The 18,839-nt window shown below is 42.4% G+C and overlaps 2 protein-coding genes across 2 annotated transcripts; one reads left to right on the top strand and one right to left on the bottom strand.

Moving 5' to 3' along the window:
* The first annotated feature begins 1,047 nt into the window (after positions 1-1,047).
* On the top strand, positions 1,048-10,627 carry napsa (napsin A aspartic peptidase). Its single transcript, XM_039826320.1, has 9 exons — positions 1,048-1,234; positions 1,594-1,747; positions 2,776-2,899; positions 3,933-4,051; positions 4,216-4,415; positions 5,003-5,125; positions 6,720-6,864; positions 8,104-8,202; positions 9,424-10,627. Exons 1-9 carry the CDS (start codon positions 1,167-1,169, stop codon positions 9,583-9,585), a joined length of 1,194 nt encoding a protein of 397 aa, XP_039682254.1. The 5' UTR covers positions 1,048-1,166; the 3' UTR covers positions 9,586-10,627.
* A 2,546-nt stretch (positions 10,628-13,173) lies between these two features.
* mief1 (mitochondrial elongation factor 1) lies at positions 13,174-17,567 on the bottom strand. The gene is made up of 5 exons (XM_039824609.1): positions 17,426-17,567; positions 16,986-17,139; positions 16,671-16,851; positions 15,985-16,256; positions 13,174-14,055 (listed from the first exon to the last, which is right to left on the bottom strand). Exons 2-5 carry the CDS (start codon positions 17,130-17,132, stop codon positions 13,174-13,176), a joined length of 1,482 nt encoding a protein of 493 aa, XP_039680543.1. The 5' UTR covers positions 17,133-17,139; positions 17,426-17,567.
* Positions 17,568-18,839: the final 1,272 nt, after the last annotated feature.

Raw genomic sequence — 18,839 nt, 5'->3', positions numbered from 1 at the left:
AAGCTTGACCCATGTTAGATAATATAAGTGTTGATCACTATTTTTGAGTTTCTCCCAAGGCCCAAATGTAATGGAATTGCAATCCTAAACCACTGGAGTACCTCTTTCATTTGTTTAAAGTGCTCATATTATGCTTTTCCCCTTTCCTTTATTGTGTTATATATCTTTTTGTGCACGTTATAGGTTTACAAAGTGAAAAAGTCCCCCCCAAAGGGACTTACCATCTCCAACAGAAAACACTGTTCACAAACTGCTCCAAACAGCTCTGTTGTAGTCCAGCCTTTACTTCAGAGACAAACGTAGGTCACTTTGTAACACACGTTATAATGCTCGCCTAGCTGCTAGCGTGGCACGCCCTCATACTCTGCAACTGACTAGCTAGCAGTAGGCTACTTACTGCGCATGTGCGACTCCCAACAAAGACGGTACAGAAGTGGGATGTCTCACTCTGTAGCTAAAACAGAGAGCTCAACACACAGGGTGAAAATAGGAGCTGCAGCAATGTGCAGTACAACAAAAATATGGTGTTTTCTGAAAATTAAACCACGTAAACCTATTCTGGTACAACCTCTAAATACAATTCTGAACCTGAAAATGAGCATAATATGAGCACTTTAAGTGTAGTGGCATTGTCATTCATTAGGCTTCCCAAATGCAAGTAATTCTTCGCCAAAATTGCAAGATTTGATTAAGCCGAGCCAAGGCAAAAAGCATACTGACAAAGGCCTATGTATGATTACTGAACATCTGTAAACTTTAGTCTGTGTGGTTATGTTTATAGATTATCTGGGTAAATGTATTCAGTAAACTGTTAAAAGAATGTTGTCTATTATATGAAACGTGTTCTCAGCTGGAGTTTCAAACATGAACACTAATGTGTGCCTTATCATTCGCATTTCACAGTCACAACAGCCTTCAACTCGTGACCCTGTAGAGACCTTTTTACACCGGTTTGTGCGGGGATGATGGCCATCCTCTTCCACCAATAGAAACACCTTACTGATTATTTGTCCTCCAATCACTGAGCCGCATGACGGGGAATAGCCTACCGAGTAAATCCGGACATTGCCGAATCGCTTTCTGCGTCAGTTGAAATAGTGGTCTGTGCGCTCGTTAGTTGCGGAAACAATTCCAAAGTGTGAGTTATTTTTTTTACGAGGACAGAAATGACACAGCTAACGGGTTTTTGTATCATCGGGGCGCTGCTGATAACACAAAGCGCCGCCATCTTCAGGTACGCTGGTATTTTGGCAACTATATATGAGCTGATATTACATTTCAGGCTAAATGTATCACTTCATTGCAACAGACAAGTTGGCTTGATTGATTGCAGTCAATGTATGCGCGCGCGCGTGTGTTAACTTCCTTATCTCGTTCTCTGGTATGTGCACGTTTCCAATGAAAGTGTCTACCTGTAATAGTGACACCAGTGCACTTTCACTTAGCCTAAATGATAGCTTAACAGTTCACAGTTACACCATTTGCATGAAAGTAGACGCGCGCGCTCTGTACCAGGAAGCTTTTTTTTTTTTTTTTCGAGTGCAAGGCGCACGTTGTGCCCGTGACATTTAATTCAATATTCCCTCATTTCAGAGTTCCCCTTCATAAAACCAGAAGCCTACGCCGCCTGATGAGCGACAATGGGATGTCTCTGGAGGAGCTTCAGGCTTTAGCGAGGAGCACCGGAGCACCGGACAGCTCTCCCTCCCCCAAAGTGCCCGTAGAGAGGCTGACCAACTTCATGGATGTATGGATACTACACAGTATACTTCATTTGGCAATTATCAGTGAAAGGTCCCATGACATGGTGCTCTTTGGATGCTTTTATATAGACCTTAGTGGTCCCCTAATACTGTATCTGAAGTCTCTTTTATATAGACCTTAGTGGTCCCCTAACTGGATCTGAAGTCTCTTTTATATAGACCATAGTGGTCCCCTAATACTGGATCTGAAGTCTCTTTTATATAGACCTTAGTGGTCCCCTAATACTGTATCTGAAGTCTCTTTTATATAGACCTTAGTGGTCCCCTAATACTGTATCTGAAGTCTCTTTTATATAGACCTTAGTGGTCCCCTAATACTGTATCTGAAGTCTCTTTTATATAGACCTTAGTGGTCCCCTAATACTGTATCTGAAGTCTCTTTTATATAGACCTTAGTGGTCCCCTAATACTGTATCTGAAGTCTCTTTTATATAGACCTTAGTGGTCCCCTAATACTGGATCTGAAGTCTCTTTTATATAGACCTTAGTGGTCCCCTAATACTGGATCTGAAGTCTCTTTTATATAGACCTTAGTGGTCCCCTAATACTGGATCTGAAGTCTCTTTTATATAGACCTTAGTGGTAACCCTGAGGTTAATATAAGTGTGTGAGTGCAGCCTTATTGGAGGGAACCAGCTTCTTATAACCCCAAATATATAAAATGTAGGCCTACATCACACTTCTTCACTTAATCCAAGAGTTTACTAGCTACACAAGGCAATGTGGGTGAAACAAAGTTAAATATTTGAGCAGTATTGCCAGTGAGAAACAGGAGGGAAATAAGTAAATATTATAGTTGGGCACCCATGATATCATGGGTTGACATTGGAGCTTAGAGCTGGGCGATATGGAGAAAATCAAATATCAGAGTATTTTCAACTAAATACTGTAGATAGATAGATACATAGATAGATAGATGTGTGTGTACATATGTATATATGTGTATATGTATATGTGTTATTAGTCCCAGATGTTACCCAGCCGATCTCAGTGTTATGTATTGTCTCCTCAGGCCCAGTACTATGGGATGATCAGCATTGGCACCCCTCCACAGGACTTCACTGTGCTGTTTGACACCGGCTCCTCCAACCTCTGGGTCCCCTCCATTCACTGCTCCTTCTTCGATGTGGCCTGCTGTGAGTTTTGGGGAACTGACTCATTCAGCATGCTCTATATGTGTATCTGTGGGCTATTTCCTGGAAGATGCTCGCTGTATTTCCCAGCAGCAGTGACTAAAATATCACACTTCTTCTTTGTTATTCCTTTTTAGAGTTTGCTTTTTACCTGAAGTATGCATGCACACCTTTAGCTATATCCTAGGGCTGTTTTGACTTCTTTAGTGTCATTACCATTAACTGTTGAGTAATATTCATCCACAGGAATGTATATCTAACATAACTGCTGACTTGTACAGTTAAGTTAGTTTTCTTTTCTTTTTTTGGCATTATTGCAATTAAAGTACAATACAATGTATAACATTACAATGTACAGTACATTGTAAGTAGGACAGATGTTCAAAAGACAAAAGTTACACAAAGGACTGTCCTATTTAAAAAAAAAAAAAAAAAAGGCTGTAAAACCAAACCTTGACCTTTTTTAAAAAGATTCCAAGAAGCGGCCACATTTAGGAAATGAGTAACACTGAAACTCAAATAAATTCAAAGCCCTAATTCTTGGTAATAATGAACACTATTAATAGTTACATTGTTTATTCAATGTATTAATTGAATGTCAAACAACTTTAAACATTCTAATATTAATAAATAGCTGATATTTACCAGATTTGTGTTAGACAGCCAGAGCTAATTACATATGAGTCAAGTTATTGGTTTTATAAGTTTTAACACACAGGCCTAAATCAGACAATGCACAGGCAAATTAGCGAAATCCCTGCAGTTGTGGTCTTGACCGGACTTTAAATAAAATCCTCTTTATCCGAGACCAAGACAAGACCGAGGAAAAAATGTGGTTGATTCCGAGGTGAGACTGAGACCTTCAAAAATGGGTCTTAAGACCGATCTTGAGACCAAGACCAAGTTTGAGTACTGCAACACTGAAACCCCCTGGCTCTGATTCAAACTGTTCATGGTGTATAATAACTAACGATCCAAATGAAAATGTTCAGACTACAAGGATTCAGGAAACCGATCGTCTGTCCTCTCTCATTAGGGCTTCATCATCGCTACAACTCGAAGAAGTCGAGCACATTCGTCCAGAATGGCACACAGTTTTCCATCCGGTACGGCAGAGGCAGTTTGTCTGGCTACATCAGCGGCGACACCGTCTCTGTGAGTTTGAGAAACGCTCACTCACATTCCCTCGCTCACTCACATAGCCACTTTTGTTTAACTGCATTCCTCAATTTTGGTGGTCACGCCATTCCTATCATTTCATCAGAGAACTTTTTCATTTTATTTTTCTACAAGCATTGATATCTCTCTCCTGCTTGCAGGTTGCAGGTCTGCCTGTTCCTGGCCAGCAGTTTGGTGAAGCGGTGAAGCAGCCTGGCATCACATTTGCAGTGGCACGGTTCGATGGGGTCTTGGGCATGGCCTACCCCTCCATATCAGTAGCTAATGTCACCCCGGTGTTTGACACGGCCATGGCTGCCAAGCTGCTGCCCCAGAATATTTTCTCTTTCTACATAAGCAGGTTGGTGTCTGGCAGCAGGAAGTATGGAAGAACAGGCTTTGATTTTTATAAATATTATAATCAGCCAGCTCGAAAATTACTGCCTTCTGTATCAAACGTTGGTCAGAGAGACTTTGTGGTTTATCAACTTGGTCTTTACTTTGTTTTGCTCTGCTACTGCCAGTTATTAATTCAACAATAGTGGGGGTTTTCCCAGTTGTGAAATGAGTTTGCACATTTGGGCGTTTCTTCTTAAAGGGATACGCCACAGTTTGTTGAAATAGGGCTCATCACGGTCTGCCCTAGCTGTAGATAGGTGGGCCAACGCACTTTTTGTGCATACATTGTTTTAGTCTGGTGCAACACCGGCAGCGCCTCCGCTAGTTAGCTTAGCGTAGTGAATGGAATCCTATGTTGCCGGTTAGCATGTTGTGAGTAAAAGTGAGCCAACAAAAGACAAAAAAACAACCTAATTACTTGCGCTGAGACAAAAATGCGTTGGCCCACCTATCTACAGCCAGGGGAGACCGTGATAAGAACTATTTCATCAAACGGTGGCGTACTCCTTTAACGCAGCGAGTTATGCTTCTGTCCACCCTGTCTGTTAGAGACCCCAAAGCAGCGGTAGGAGGAGAGCTGATGCTGGGTGGGACAGACCCCCAGTACTACACCGGAGACCTGCACTATGTCAATGTCACACGAAAGGCCTACTGGCAGATCACGATGAGCGGGTAAAACAAACCTTTTTTTTTTTGGCTACATTGTTACAAGGAACAGAAATAGAATAGTGTTTGTTTGTGTTCGTAATGGTATGATGCATTTCTTTTACCTTGTAATTAAAAAAAAAATAGTATTCTCACTGATGTGTGAAAACTTGTTCTTCTGGTCAGTCTTCACATAATAGAACAACCCGTGAGGGAGGGGGGAGAGAAGAGATGAACAATGTGTAAGGGCTCCTGCACGCTGCCTGCGTGGCGTGAGCGTGGCGTTTCTGTTGCGTGGCGGCTGCGTGGCGTTTTCTGTCTTTGCACACCAGAAACGTGTGTGACGCGGCGCTGCTGCTGCTATCCTTGTCTGGACACATGGATGTTTCCCATTGATAAAATGAAATAATAGCGTGTTCTTCAACTTTATTTTGTCAATATTTTGTACGTTTGATTTGATTACAGCAAAGACGTCGGCAGTACTGACGGCATAATAGGCTACAGCATATTTCGTTCTGTATTAACTAGGGTTGGGCATCGAGAACCGATTCCTACTTGGAATCGGTTCAAAAATTACAATTCCATCGGAATCGTTTGGAGGATTTGGTTTTAAATCTGATCATGGGTTCCAAATTTAACATGCGCAAGTTTTGGTTTCCGTAGCGGCCAGACGCTTGTTGTGTTGCAGCCACGGAGCACAGTAAGCGGCGTTCTAACGTGGCTTTATTTTATATTGAAAAAGCCCCGTCAAACTGCAACCCACCTTTGAATCAAAATAAAACTTTTCTCTTATTTGTGAAATAAGCATGTGACCCGTTTCAACTCCACCCCTCAAAGAATCGGAATCGAAAGGAAGAATCAGAATTATTAATATCCAAACGATGCCCAACCCTAGTATTAACAGTTGCAATATTTGAAAATTTATAATTTATAATTATAATTATAATACTTGCATTCATGTCAAAACCTAGAGACTTTCAAACATCAAAATGTCATTTATTAAATGTATTTGTGTCAAAATGACATATAAACATCTTTTCCTATTCTATTTTGAATGGAAACGCTTCCAACATGCTTGCGTGTCGTGTGAAAACTAGGCGTTGGTCCTATTTCTAGCAGGCACGCGTTTTCGAGAGACGTGCGTGTCACGCAGGCGGTGTGTAAGCTCTAACCTGTTAACATGGGAGCCCAAATATAAACGGACACGCCACGCAGCTGACACGCTCACGCCACGCAGGCAGCGTGCAGGAGGCCTAAATGTCAAGCCAGTTCTATGTTTATCATCCACAAGGCCCTCATCTTATCTTCACCTCCGCACACACACAGCCTCCTCACACTTCAGTATGCCAAGTGTGATCAATTCCCAAATCATACATTCCTTAATGTGATGACAATACATTTCGGCCACGGGTGCATGCATAAAGAGTGAATTACTTATAAAAAATGGTGTCTTTTGGATTGCTTAAAATCCTAATCTTGTTCAAATGAGTGTTTTCTTGGTCGTTAAAGGCTGCACTACAGTAGCACGACAAAACATTTCTAATAGTTGGTAATAACCCTAATGCCTCTTGTCTCTCCTGCCTCGCCCTGCTGCTGCTTCCTCTCTAACCTGCCCCCGCAGAGTTGATGTTGGCAACCAGCTGACTCTCTGCAAGGCCGGTTGCCAGGCTATTGTCGACACGGGAACGTCCTTGATTGTCGGTCCTGTGGAGGAAATCAGAGCGCTGCACAAAGCCATCGGAGCTCTGCCCCTGCTGATGGGAGAGGTAGAGCTGACACATGTCAAACAGAGCTATTTGACAAAAGACACGACGCCATGCATAAAGTTTAATCCAGCCAACTTTATGCAAATGAGGAGCGGCCGGCTCGGCTCGACTCCTCTCAAAAGCTGACGAAAATCTTTTAAACTGACCTTTGTCAATCTGAAATAAAGACAGATTCAGCAACTGCATGGCAAATAGTAAAATAAAATAAAGTAAAGTAAAATGAGAGATCATATTCCAAACAAGCCGCGAATGTGGTCGTTTTTTAAATCCGGGAGCAGACCGACCAACGTGACATTCGTCCAATCAGCTGCAGCCATCGCGGTTGTAGGAGGGTTTAGGCTGTTTTCTTTGACACGTACTATTAGTCACACTTAAGTTGGATTTATGCTTCTGCATAAATACCTGCGTGATGTGTACCTCTCAAAAAATGTACAATAACTTTATGACCGGCGCACAAGTATAAACTTCAGGCCACTTACGTAGGCTACGGTATGGCGTAAGCTCTGCGTGGAGCCCAGCAGAAGCATCAGTCCTGCTTCAGTCAGTACGTTTTCTGGCATTTAGTATGACGCCGCTCGCCACGCGATTTCCTCAGTGCATTACAATCATATTTTATTGTTGGGTTGGTAAACAGTGCTTAAATAGCATCACATGGTTGCATTGTTGCATAACCAGTCAACTTGTCCATCACATAAAAAAAGAATTGTTAGTGTTGGTTAGAATTCAAAATGTTTATCGGGACACTGGTTATACAAGAACAAAGGTGAAAATCTTATGCTGGGAATTTTTTTTCTCCCAACCACTCAACACCAAAGCACTTTTCCTCTTCGGCCCCCCCCCTACAGGTCGGAAGCGGAATTGTCCATTACCGCTGCCGTTTTTCTGTCATTCGAACTACAGATGTAGGCAAACTTGCATAGCGCGGTTATAGCCGATAGAGGGCCGCAAAGCGAATGCAGACGTGCCGTTCACCCTGTTACGGGTTGATGAACCACTGAAACGATTTTGGAAACATTATTTTAAGGTACAAAAGAATCTTTGGTGTTGCTTTAACACTTACGATATAAAGTGCTTATGGTGAAGGCATGCACTAAATGTCATAGGTCATGTTATATCTAGACTTACTCTTAATATTGCACACCTCCAAAAGCTGCATCTTTGACTCTGCTGTGGTTTGATGAATTGTCTCGATCTTGAGATCACTTCAGTGCGTTCTTCCCTCCTCTCCTTCCCCTCTAGTACTTGATTGACTGCAAGAGGATCCCATCCCTCCCCGCCATCTCCTTCAACATTGGAGGCAAGACGTTTAACCTGACGGGAGAGGATTATGTCTTGCAGGTAGATATTACTCCTTTCATATGGATAACATTCACTTTTATTTTGTCACTGCCAGTTATTCAAACCAATTCAAAAGGAGGCGTGTACTTTTTCTCAGAGGTTCTGTAAATAAACGTACACGTGGCGGTCTTTGGAAGAGATTATGCTAATGCATCTAGAATGTAATGCGATCCAATACAAGTCTGGGGATGTATTATATTTTCTTATTGTCAACAAATCCCATGAAAGTACCAAAAACAGCAATGCATCGGCCCTTTTTTATAACAAGAGTGTTTACATTACATTACATGTCATTTAGCTGACGCTTTTATCCAAAGCGACTTACAATTCTTACATATCAGAGGTCACACACCTCTGGAGCAACTAGGAGTTAAGCGTCTTGCTCAGGGACACAATGGTTGATGTATCTCAGTGGGAATCGAACCCCGGTCCCAAAGGCATGTGACATATCCACTGCGCCATCACGTTGGGCATTTCCTGTTTAGGCAGCAAATGCCCAACGTAGCTTATTCCTCTGTGCTGTAGAGCTCAATTGTTATTGTATTATAAAATGCATCAGTGAGTCACACCATTGCATTGTGTGGCATGTCCCTTGTATTTATGAGACTTTGAGTTTGAATATTCCTATGGATGCAGTCACTTAGCTTTAAAGGACAGTTTGACATTTTTTTCAAGTCTGTCCTAATAGGGCTGCTTGATTATGGAAAGAATCATAATCACGATTATTTTACAGGATTACTCATTGACTTTTGGAAAGACGTGATTATTGAATTTAAAACAAACAGTTAAACAAATCAACAGTGAAAACACCTTGAACTGTGAAATTTCCCACTAATACTTTTCCCGTTTTTGAGCTTTTTTTTCCTCTCCATTCAGAACACGGGACAAAATAAGAGTTGGCTTGCAAAACGCAATGTGCAAAATAATCGTTTTTCTCGATTACTCTGTTTTTGGGATAGTTAAGAGCAGAAATCATAATCACGATTAAATACCGCTTAATTGCACAGCCCTATGTCCTAATATAATTTTCCCATGTACGATGAACAACATATTGGTCGCTGTAATTGTGTATAATCTCCATACTGAAGTGATCAAATGGTGACAAATGACTTTCAGCGTACATATAGGCATGGGAGTACTGTCTTAAAAAAAAAAAGTGTGACCCTGTCTTGAAGGTATGCTCGCAAAACTGAATTTGCTTTGTTGTTGCTTTTGACGCAGGAGTCTCAGCTGGGTAGATCAATCTGTCTGTCAGGCTTCATGGCCATGGATATCCCACCTCCCGCAGGGCCCCTGTGGATCCTGGGAGATGTATTCATCGGGAGGTACTACACGGTGTTCGACAGAAACGCCGATCGTGTGGGGTTTGCCTCCGCCAAGTAGATTACCGAACTCTGTTTGTGTGAAATATGTTGCACTGTTCTAATGGTTTTTTTACTTTCATGTCACACCAAGCCAAGCTTACTTTCATCATCACCGTTGCGTTATTTAATTCGCAGCAATCAAAAGCATTTAATGGTTGTTGTACATCACTGCAAGACCTGGCTTGCCACATAAATATCTCACTTAGAATGTTTTTATGAGAAAGTGGCTGATGATGAGCAAGTGTGGATGCTATATTAATAGTTGAGATGTTTTGTGTCACTCAACAAAGGCACTGATGCACTCAGTTTCTTGCATTTGTCTGTGAAGCTGCTTTCAGTTTAGGCTTCCCCTTTTGATATGACAGGATTCAATCAGAGCTATGCATTTTAAAGTGTTTGTGCCATTTTAATTTTTGTAATGGTTGGGAACAAATGCAACTTTTTGTTGTTGTTGATGTAATCATTTCTAACAACTGACCCACATTTCCAGCTCTCAATGTATCTCAGCATGCTTCTCTTAATATGCCTTTGTGTTATCAAAACTCCCTGAAGAAAGCTTTAAATATTTGTTTTCAAATTTTGAATGGATGGGTTTAGATTGTGATCCGCCATTGAGTGTAAAATAAGTTTTTCACACTGCTCCCTTGGGAAAACAAACAAAATAAACCTACAGAATGTTATTTGTAACATTTAATGAAGTATACAAAGTGCTGCAATGTCTATCTCCACTGCAAAAATACACAGCATGCAACAAAGCATATGGCTAGTATGAACTCCACAATGTAGAGGTAGTGATCTACTTTGGGTCTTTGTTTTACAATAACATTACAAAGGTGGCACAGTGACTTCCCTTCCTTCAGAACAGCAGTCATCGGTGGCATAAAGTAGGCCTGCAAAGTAAGACTTAATATGCAAACAAAAGATCTACTGTGGTTTCATTTTTATATCTGTACATCCAGGACTTAAGCACAATAAGTGGTACTTTACACGTTGAATGGAACGGAAATAAATAGTCTGCTCTTTTTTTGGTTACAAATGTACAATAAATACAAAAATATTCACCTGTTTCTCAGTTACCTGGATGATTAACTCAATGCACAAGAGAACTAAACAACCCTTCATATTGTACACAATACAAAACAGTGGGCTGGGGATTGAGAGGACACTTGCTCCATATCACTGCATTTCCTTTTCATTATAAGGCTACAAGTGAGAACAAAAACATGTCATTATTTTTGGAAATCACGTTAGAATGTCATTTAGAGAGAACACACAAACTCCACGTCTGGCAGCTATTGCTGTAATGACTCCACCTGCTGTCACCTGTAATGACTAGCAGGCTAATCTAACGTCAGGAACCTCTGCTATCAAAGCTGCTTTTATGTAATGGAGGATCTGTGAGTAGATCCCTACCAGATCATGATTTAAAAGAGATAAGCACCTGTAATCTATTAATATACACGTAGTCCTGGCAGACAGAAGCAGCCTGTGAATAGTGATCATCAGTACAGCTGATGTGTTGTTGGTACACTTCATGTACAGGTCCAGGACTGACCAACAGCATAGCATCGTGTACTCCACTAATCCATGTCTGGCTACCTATTCTAGACAGACTGGGCACCTATAATGTAATCAGGGCTTAATGTAGACTTAAAACGTGCACTGGCGTGCATACAGACGCACAGTACTGAAACTACAGAGACTGGCTCAAGGCTCTAACAGCAATCAGGCCAGGAAGTTAATACTGAGACTAATTCACCAAATGACAAACATGAGTACAATGTTTTCAGCAGCGTGCTGTTGTATTCAGCCAACGGTGCAGGATTTGAAGTACCCATGTCAATATTAAAAAAGGTTATCATTTAGAGACAAGAGGATCTAAATTGGATTTTAAATTAAAGCAAAAACCAGTAGACAAAAGCACTTTGAGTGTCCTACAGAAATCTTTTTGACCAACTTACTAACATTTTGACAGTGCAAAATAACCAGTGTTGGAAAAACAATTAGATAAAGCATATCAGACCTGTGCACCAATGTAACAAATGGTGAGACTGAAGAAGAAACCTCCTTTTCAGAACAAACAAAGAGCAGCTCTGTATTAGACAGACAGACAGACAGACAGACAGACAGTCACATGGAAACATTTTCCGCCTAAATAAGCGTATGAGAAAATGGAGGCGCTGCGTTGTTCAGACTTCATGACTCCATAAATGGTAGTTATGTTCCACTTTTTGGAAGTATATTCAACTTTTCAGATTTATAGTTGAATGGTGAGAGTTAGAAATATTACAAAGAGACTGCTTCTAGATTAGGTAAATATAACACATGCAAGCTACACACATTCCAATCACAGCCTAATGTTCGTTTTCACAGATCCCAGGAAACATGGACAGCATCATACGTCCTGATCGCAGCCACTGTATTAATGAAGTTCTTACAAAACATTCATTTCAAACTGAATATCAAAACACTAGCAGTACTTTTTATATGTACTAACAAAAAGGAGCACGAAAAGACAGCTTGTCTCCTTAGGCCGATATGAATTTATTAGCTTTTAGGTTGGCATACACACAATCAACATTACACTCTGTCCCTTGACACAGTGGCTTGGACTTATCTCAAAACAGAATATACAACATTTACCTGCATTGGACATGTCAGTCCTAAAACTCCAACAAGTTAAAAATAACATACCCCTTCCACTTTAAAAAGGTCCCATGGCATGAAAATTTCACTTTGAGGTTTTTTTAACATTAATATGAGTTCCCCCAGCCTGCCTATGGTCCCCCAGTGGCTAGAAATGGTGATAGGTGTAAACCGAGCCCTGGGTATCCTGCTCTGCCTTTGAGAAAATGAAAGCTCAGATGGGCCAATCAGGAATCTTCTCCTTATGAGGTCAGAAGGAGCAAGGTTACCTCCCCTTTCTCCGATTTGCCCACCCAGAGAATTTGGCCCACCCATGAGAGAGAGACATCATGGCTTTCAAATGAGCAAAGTGACAGTTGGTCAAGGCCACACCCCCACCCTCCTTCTCAATAGCTACAGACACAGAAATGGCACATCCTAAGGAAAGCTCATTGTGGGACTGACTCTAGTGGCTGTAATTCTGCACCAAGGCAGAATTTTGGGAAAGAGACTTCAGATACAGTATTAGGGGACCACTAAGGTCTATATAAAAGAGACTTCAGATACAGTATTAGGGGACCACTAAGGTCTATGTAAAAGAGACTTCAGATACAGTATTAGGGGACCACTAAGGTCTATGTAAAAGCATCCAAAGAGCACCATGTCATGGGACCTTTAATATGATCAACCAATGCAAAGTACAATCCCTATATTCCAATGTATCAGGCCCTGACGCCATGTCTACTCTTAACTTCATTAATACAATGGCTTTAGTGAGAGCCATGAACTGTAACAGGGCTTTGCGTGATCACACCACATACAGCTTTCACGTCAACACTCATACGGTTCTCAACACTAAGTAACTGCTACGGTTTGTATCCCATTTTCTTACTGGTGGCATTTAAGAAGGAACAGGAGGTAGTGTTTTTCAGTGGACCTCAGTTGCTGCGTAAAATCAGTTGTTGAGATAGTTGAATGCCTGTTACTGTTTGGTGAGGTTATCTAAGTTAAGTTTGAGGTTGTAGGGAATTGCTGCAGCGCGGCCTCTAGCTGTCCACTGGCTTCGTAGCAGCGTAGGAGAGCGTGTATCGGCGCTTCCGGGTCGCCGCCTTCTTGTTGGGTCAGTCAGCTCACAGAATAAGTTAACTTTAGGGCTGAGGGAACACTGCAGCCTCCCGGCCTCTAGGTGTCCCACTAGCGCTCGTAGCAGCTGTAGGAAGCGGTCGGCCAGCGCTTCCTGGGTCCAGTCGCCTTCTTTTTCGCACAGCAACAAGATGGTGTTGGTGAGTTGGCTGGCGTTCAGTCGGTTAAGGGCAGGGTTGAGCTTGCACACGGCCTTCGCCAGCTTTAGGCAGGCGCACCGGCAGCCTCCGTCCTCCTGGTCCAGGGCCCTGAGGCGCGCCGTCTCAGCCACACGGAAGCTCTGCCGCCACAGGTTTTCGTGGCGCTCCGCAGCGAGTCGATGTGGTTTGGCGATCAGCGAGGTTCCGTCCTCCATCACGAGTAACGGTAGGAAGTCCACGTACAGTTTCCGGTCCGTCTCGTACTGCACCTCCAGGGTCAGCGTTTCCGAGGGAACCACAGGGCGAATGATGTAGTCGAGGACACTCCCTATAGCTGGCCAGTTGATGGAGCCAGCCACGAGCTTGTCAAAGACCTCGAGGACTGATTTAGGGGAGAGGTAGCCTCCGACCATGCAGCGGTCCCAGTAGCTGCTGTTCCGCGGGAAATACTCCAAATTCTCCCGGCGGACAAGCCAGAAACCCGGGACGTTCATGATGGTGTCCTCCCCGGGGATGGACGACCACAGGTTCTTCTCCAAGATGAGAGGCACCATGAGCTGGGCGTGGTCTGCTGTCACCACCTAAAAGATGGAGGAAGGGGATAAAACTGAAGAAGGCACAGCAGGTTCTCTTTTCTCAAACCTAACTATTAGGGGAGGGGAATTGTGACAATTTTTAGAATCTGTTCTTTTCCCTAGAATCTGTATTTAATTATTCATTATTTACCAATAATTCACCTAAATATTATCTGTTTATACCAGTGGTATAAAATGCAACCATTTGACATTCAAATTAAATAACAGCAGCCAATCAGAACGACTAGATATGTAACATTCAAACTATAAATAGGTATTATCAAAAGACCTGCTGCATGGTGTGAACCTCAGCACCTTTAGAAGAGGACTATAATTTGAAGTGACCTTGGGTGTCATGAAATTAGCTTTAAATAAAATGTATTATACTTATTATTATTATTGTTATTATTATTACAAACACTAACAGTAGCCAATCAGAAACAGCTAGCAATTTAACAATCAAATCTATTTTTCATTCAAATCTAAAATCGAATTGTGCCAACGGAAAACAAGCTGGCACTTATCAAGGGGTAAAAGCAGAAGGAACGCGGCACACACACACACACACACACACACACACACACACACAGCGTATTTTGGTGATGACAAAACGACTTGAAGAACGACACCTACTGCCGAATGGACATAAGTTTACAACCTTTGAAAGTTAGTGAGAGGGTTTTTAATAGCTTAGAAGAGTCTAGCTATGTTTGCTATCGCCTGTCTTGGGAGTAAATAGCAGAAAAAAACGTTTGGAGAAAACGCACCCCCCATCAGCGCTGTGTTTTGTGGAGGTGTGAGAGTCCCGGTACAGTAAACAGTGACATCACTTCCTCTATCGCTTCCATAAGAAAGTTTTAAAACACCAAATATAAGCCCTGAACTGCCCGCGGGTTTATGGAACAGCTGACTGTTTGCCAAACAACAAAGCACAGTCGATATCTCGCACGTCTCTTTTCTTTCTCTCTTTCTCCGTGAAATGAAGCTGCATTCAGGTACAGTAGGAAACGTTGTGTAAACCATCTGACGAAAAACTGTTACTGTGGTGTGCTACATTGGGGAAAAGAATACAACAGGACGTCGCAGCGATTGCTTTTTTTTCTTTATCTGAACGCAGCTTCAGCGTAGTAGCTACAGAGCTCATTTAAAGACGATACCTGACGGCCCCTTTCCATGAAGGCAGCGCGAGCTGCACCAAACAAAGCTGACAGAAGCACAGAGAAGATACCCGTCTGGTCCAGTCGCAGTGCTGTAAACTGGCAGCTTTTAATGTGCGGACCACTTATTCTTTAGTAGTTTTTAAGTGTAAACATGTATTGTTATTGTGAATCTTTGGTTTAAACTAGCTTTCAAACAAACGCCCCAACGGCACCTCAAGCCCCCTTTCCAAAATATTGCTTCACGCCCCCATCATCTTCTGAACGCCGCCGAGGTGATTACCGCCGTTGAGAAACACTGGTTTATACGGTACCGCTGACGGCAACTACATCATATCAGTTTCTAGCTTTACGGACGGAAAGCAGAAAATACATGTTATGTTCTTCTTTACAAATGAAATAAATGTGACTGACTGACGTGCATTCTTTAAAAAAAAATAAAAATAAAATAAAAATTGTTAGTAATGTCGTATGATATATCTTCTCTAGAAGTGTTTTATTCAACTCTTTTTGTTAAAAAAAGAAAGAAAAAAAAGAAAAGAAAATTGCAATACTCAATACTATTGAATCGCAATACTTCTAGAATTTCAATAATTAAAAAATACGCAATACAAATCTATTGGGCACCCATGTATCGTGAAAGAATGAAATCGGGACAAAAGCATATCGTCCCATTCTTACTAACTATGTTGAGAGAGAAAAATAAATATTATTTGGCTCTAAGCTCAAATTATGACTCTTTTGTCTAAAGTAGGACCAAATGTAAGTAAGCTCTTACCTGCAGGTCATCATACAGACTGCCACTCAGGTACATCTCCCTGAGGGGCATGTCAGGCAGTTTGGCATGAAGGAACACTCGGAGTTCGGCGCAGATGTCCAGCGCAGCCCTCCTGGCTACAGCCTGCTCCTCAGCAGGGATGTTCACATTATTTTGGTAGAACTCCCACAGATGTTCCTGCAGGGACAAACGCATTCGGGCCCGCTGCCGGTCTGACTGAGTGGCACCGCTGCCTCCCACAGCAGCTCGACCCACAGCCCTCCGCAGACAGTCTGAGGAGATTAGAAGCAACTGAAAGTTAAAATATCTTCTCTCTTCCACCATTTGAAATAGTGTTAAGTTAAAAAAAAAACAGGAGAGGCATGAGTGCGTTTTCAAAATCTACAAATACAAAATGAAGGTGCTTCTACAGTATCTGAGGAACTATAACATTAAAAAGGTTCTACATCATATCAAACTAATATAAAACAGCTGGATGACCAACTACTGGACTACAGAGAGCCAACACCCACTGTAAATGAAGAGCAAGAATCTTCCAAAAAGGCTGTCTGTCAACAGATAAAATGACAGCTAGCTGAAAGTCTAAACAACAAAATATGCTGGTCAATACTGCATTATATAAACACGAAAAAGACATGAGACAATGAAGTGGGGCAAATTTAACTTAACTTTTAAAGGGCACTTACCTGGTTCAAAAGCATGTGAGGAAGTAGGCAGAGACTGTAGAGACCTGCTAACTGTGGACTTCATGTCATGGTTCAGTACCCGTGGTGACGAACCCATCCAGGCGGGCTCCTCCCAGCTTCTCTGTCCCGTCGGCTCCATATTGGTGGGGCTGGTGGGAGCGCTTATAGCACGGTCATACATCTGCACGACAAAGAACTGTGAGCACATTGTTCACGCTGCCATGTATGCTTAAGTAAGAGCATTGTTTTTTTAATTTCGTCATACATGGGAGTGAAGAAAATAAACAGTTGGGAGATAAATTGATTCTCACTTACTCTTTTGACAGCAAGTGTTGCAATGCCGAGCATGGCTGCTCCTCCCACTCCCAGCACAAGCTTAGCATTGGAAAGCATGAAGTCAATGGCTGTGCCAATCCCATTGTCATCTTTCTTCCCTTTACGGTCTCCATTCACCCCCGCCATCCTTTCACTGAACACAGAGGAAATAAAGAGAGTAAGACAGGAGGATACTGACAGGATGAGGATAAGGACAGAAAAAGCACCTTTTTCTGTTGCTGAGCTTAGAGGTACAGATTGAATGTTGCACTTACAGGAGGAAAATCTATGAGTAGCCACAGCCAACATGGTCTTACTCATGACCTGTGATCTTTGCCTTATCCTACACTTAAATAGTCCACCATTCCCCACAAAGAATGTCTCAGATCTAAGTATTTGCATTGCAGACATAAAGAGTAGTTTCTTATAGGCAAACCCACCTGGGAGATAAACCTCCAGATGACCTTTAACCCGTGACCCGTTCCCCTACATAAGTCCACCCAATCGGCTCTTGAGGAAGAACTGGCCCCTCTTCAGTGCGTCCTCCTTATCTTCAGGTACCGTCAGGGCTTGGCAGCGGCGAAACTCGCGAGCCACGGCACGACGATAGTAATTGCGGTCAGTGTACTGAAGTTGACGCCCTGCGCGGAGCAGCGCCCGGTACAGCTCCAGCACGGCACTGCGAGACCAGCCGCCCATTAGGGACCACACATGGAGAGGGGGGACACCCTGGCACCTGGGAAAAGGAGAGCAGAAATTGTGTGATGAAGGGACAGACGTTAATAGATAAAAACGTTGCATCATTTTTTTTTTATTGAAATAAGCATTTGGATTGCAAAGCAACCATGTCTAAAATATTAGAAAGCTCATGTGGGTCACAAATTCTGGTCATCATGCTGGATCAATGGTCATGGAAGGATGCAACTGGTAGAAAGAAAGAGTCACAGATAGTATGGGTGGAAAAAGAGAGAACGAGAGGTTTGCTGCTGTAGAAATAAACTTTACAAGTGTATGTACTGCACTTAGAAATTATGCAAAAGGCTCCCAGGGAAAGCTACCTGCCTTTCACTCTTGGTTGGTTACCACTCTGTCCTGAGATATAATAGTAGTATTTAGGGATGCAAAAAGCGAACATCATCCCACAGCGCATCGACGACCAATGCAGCACATATTGTTGTTCAATCGGTCTCTGCCTTGCAAAGAGTATGGTCATAAATTTGATTCACATGAAGAGCACGCCACCTTTATACTAACGTTAGATGCCAAAACAACCTGCTCCTCTGCCAGCTTATATTTCGTCTGTGGCACACATCCAGTCGCACTCAACATTAACGTTACTGTCTCTCAAGTGCAGTGATAAGCGTTTGCTACGGTTAGAGACCATCCAAATGTGACCACTTAGCTAGCTAGCTAGCTTAACACCGTTGCTCACTGTCTCCCTACATTTCCAATGACTGTTATGTGACCACTGCGTCTACCCACTGTACAATAATGGAATTTAAATCTGCAGAGGTTCATTTGTCTTCAGAAAATGGCTGGCTCAACGGAAAGTCACACATTCGCTCACTCTTGACTAGCATGTTAGCTTAACGCGCTAACTAGCCGTTAGGCTACAACAGCGCTGACCTTACCTTTAACCAGCCTTATTGACAAGACACACACTGGTAAAAATGTGCGGAGGATAAAGTGGAAGCAAAAACACAAGTACAGACAGCACAAAAAAAGCACGCGCAAACCTACGTTTCAGAAATTAGAGCAAATATATGTCTTCAGACAGAGGCAGCGCTCTGCTCAAGCCGGGGGTCAGATTCGACAGTGACAAACGGAAACAAATACTACTACTCACATACTACA

Source organism: Perca fluviatilis, chromosome 15 (assembly GCF_010015445.1).
Source record: "Perca fluviatilis chromosome 15, GENO_Pfluv_1.0, whole genome shotgun sequence".
In the NCBI taxonomy this organism is placed as follows: domain Eukaryota; kingdom Metazoa; phylum Chordata; class Actinopteri; order Perciformes; family Percidae; genus Perca; species Perca fluviatilis.
Note: the sequence above shows the minus strand (reverse complement) of the source record. Positions and strands in the feature narration are given on the sequence as shown.

Excerpts from the sequence above, each read along its gene's own strand:
- napsa (XM_039826320.1), top strand. The coding sequence starts at position 1,167 with ATGACACAGCTAACGGGTTTTTGTATCATCGGGGCGCTGCTGATAACA. Across the intron at positions 1,235-1,593 it reads CAAAGCGCCGCCATCTTCAG|AGTTCCCCTTCATAAAACCA; the intron begins GTACGCTGGTAT and ends CCCTCATTTCAG. Across the intron at positions 5,126-6,719 it reads TGGCAGATCACGATGAGCGG|AGTTGATGTTGGCAACCAGC; the intron begins GTAAAACAAACC and ends CTGCCCCCGCAG.
- mief1 (XM_039824609.1), bottom strand. The coding sequence starts at position 17,132 with ATGGCGGGGGTGAATGGAGACCGTAAAGGGAAGAAAGATGACAATGGG. Across the intron at positions 16,852-16,985 it reads CAACACTTGCTGTCAAAAGA|ATGTATGACCGTGCTATAAG; the intron begins GTAAGTGAGAAT and ends TTTGTCGTGCAG. Across the intron at positions 16,257-16,670 it reads CTCACATGCTTTTGAACCAG|ACTGTCTGCGGAGGGCTGTG; the intron begins GTAAGTGCCCTT and ends TAATCTCCTCAG.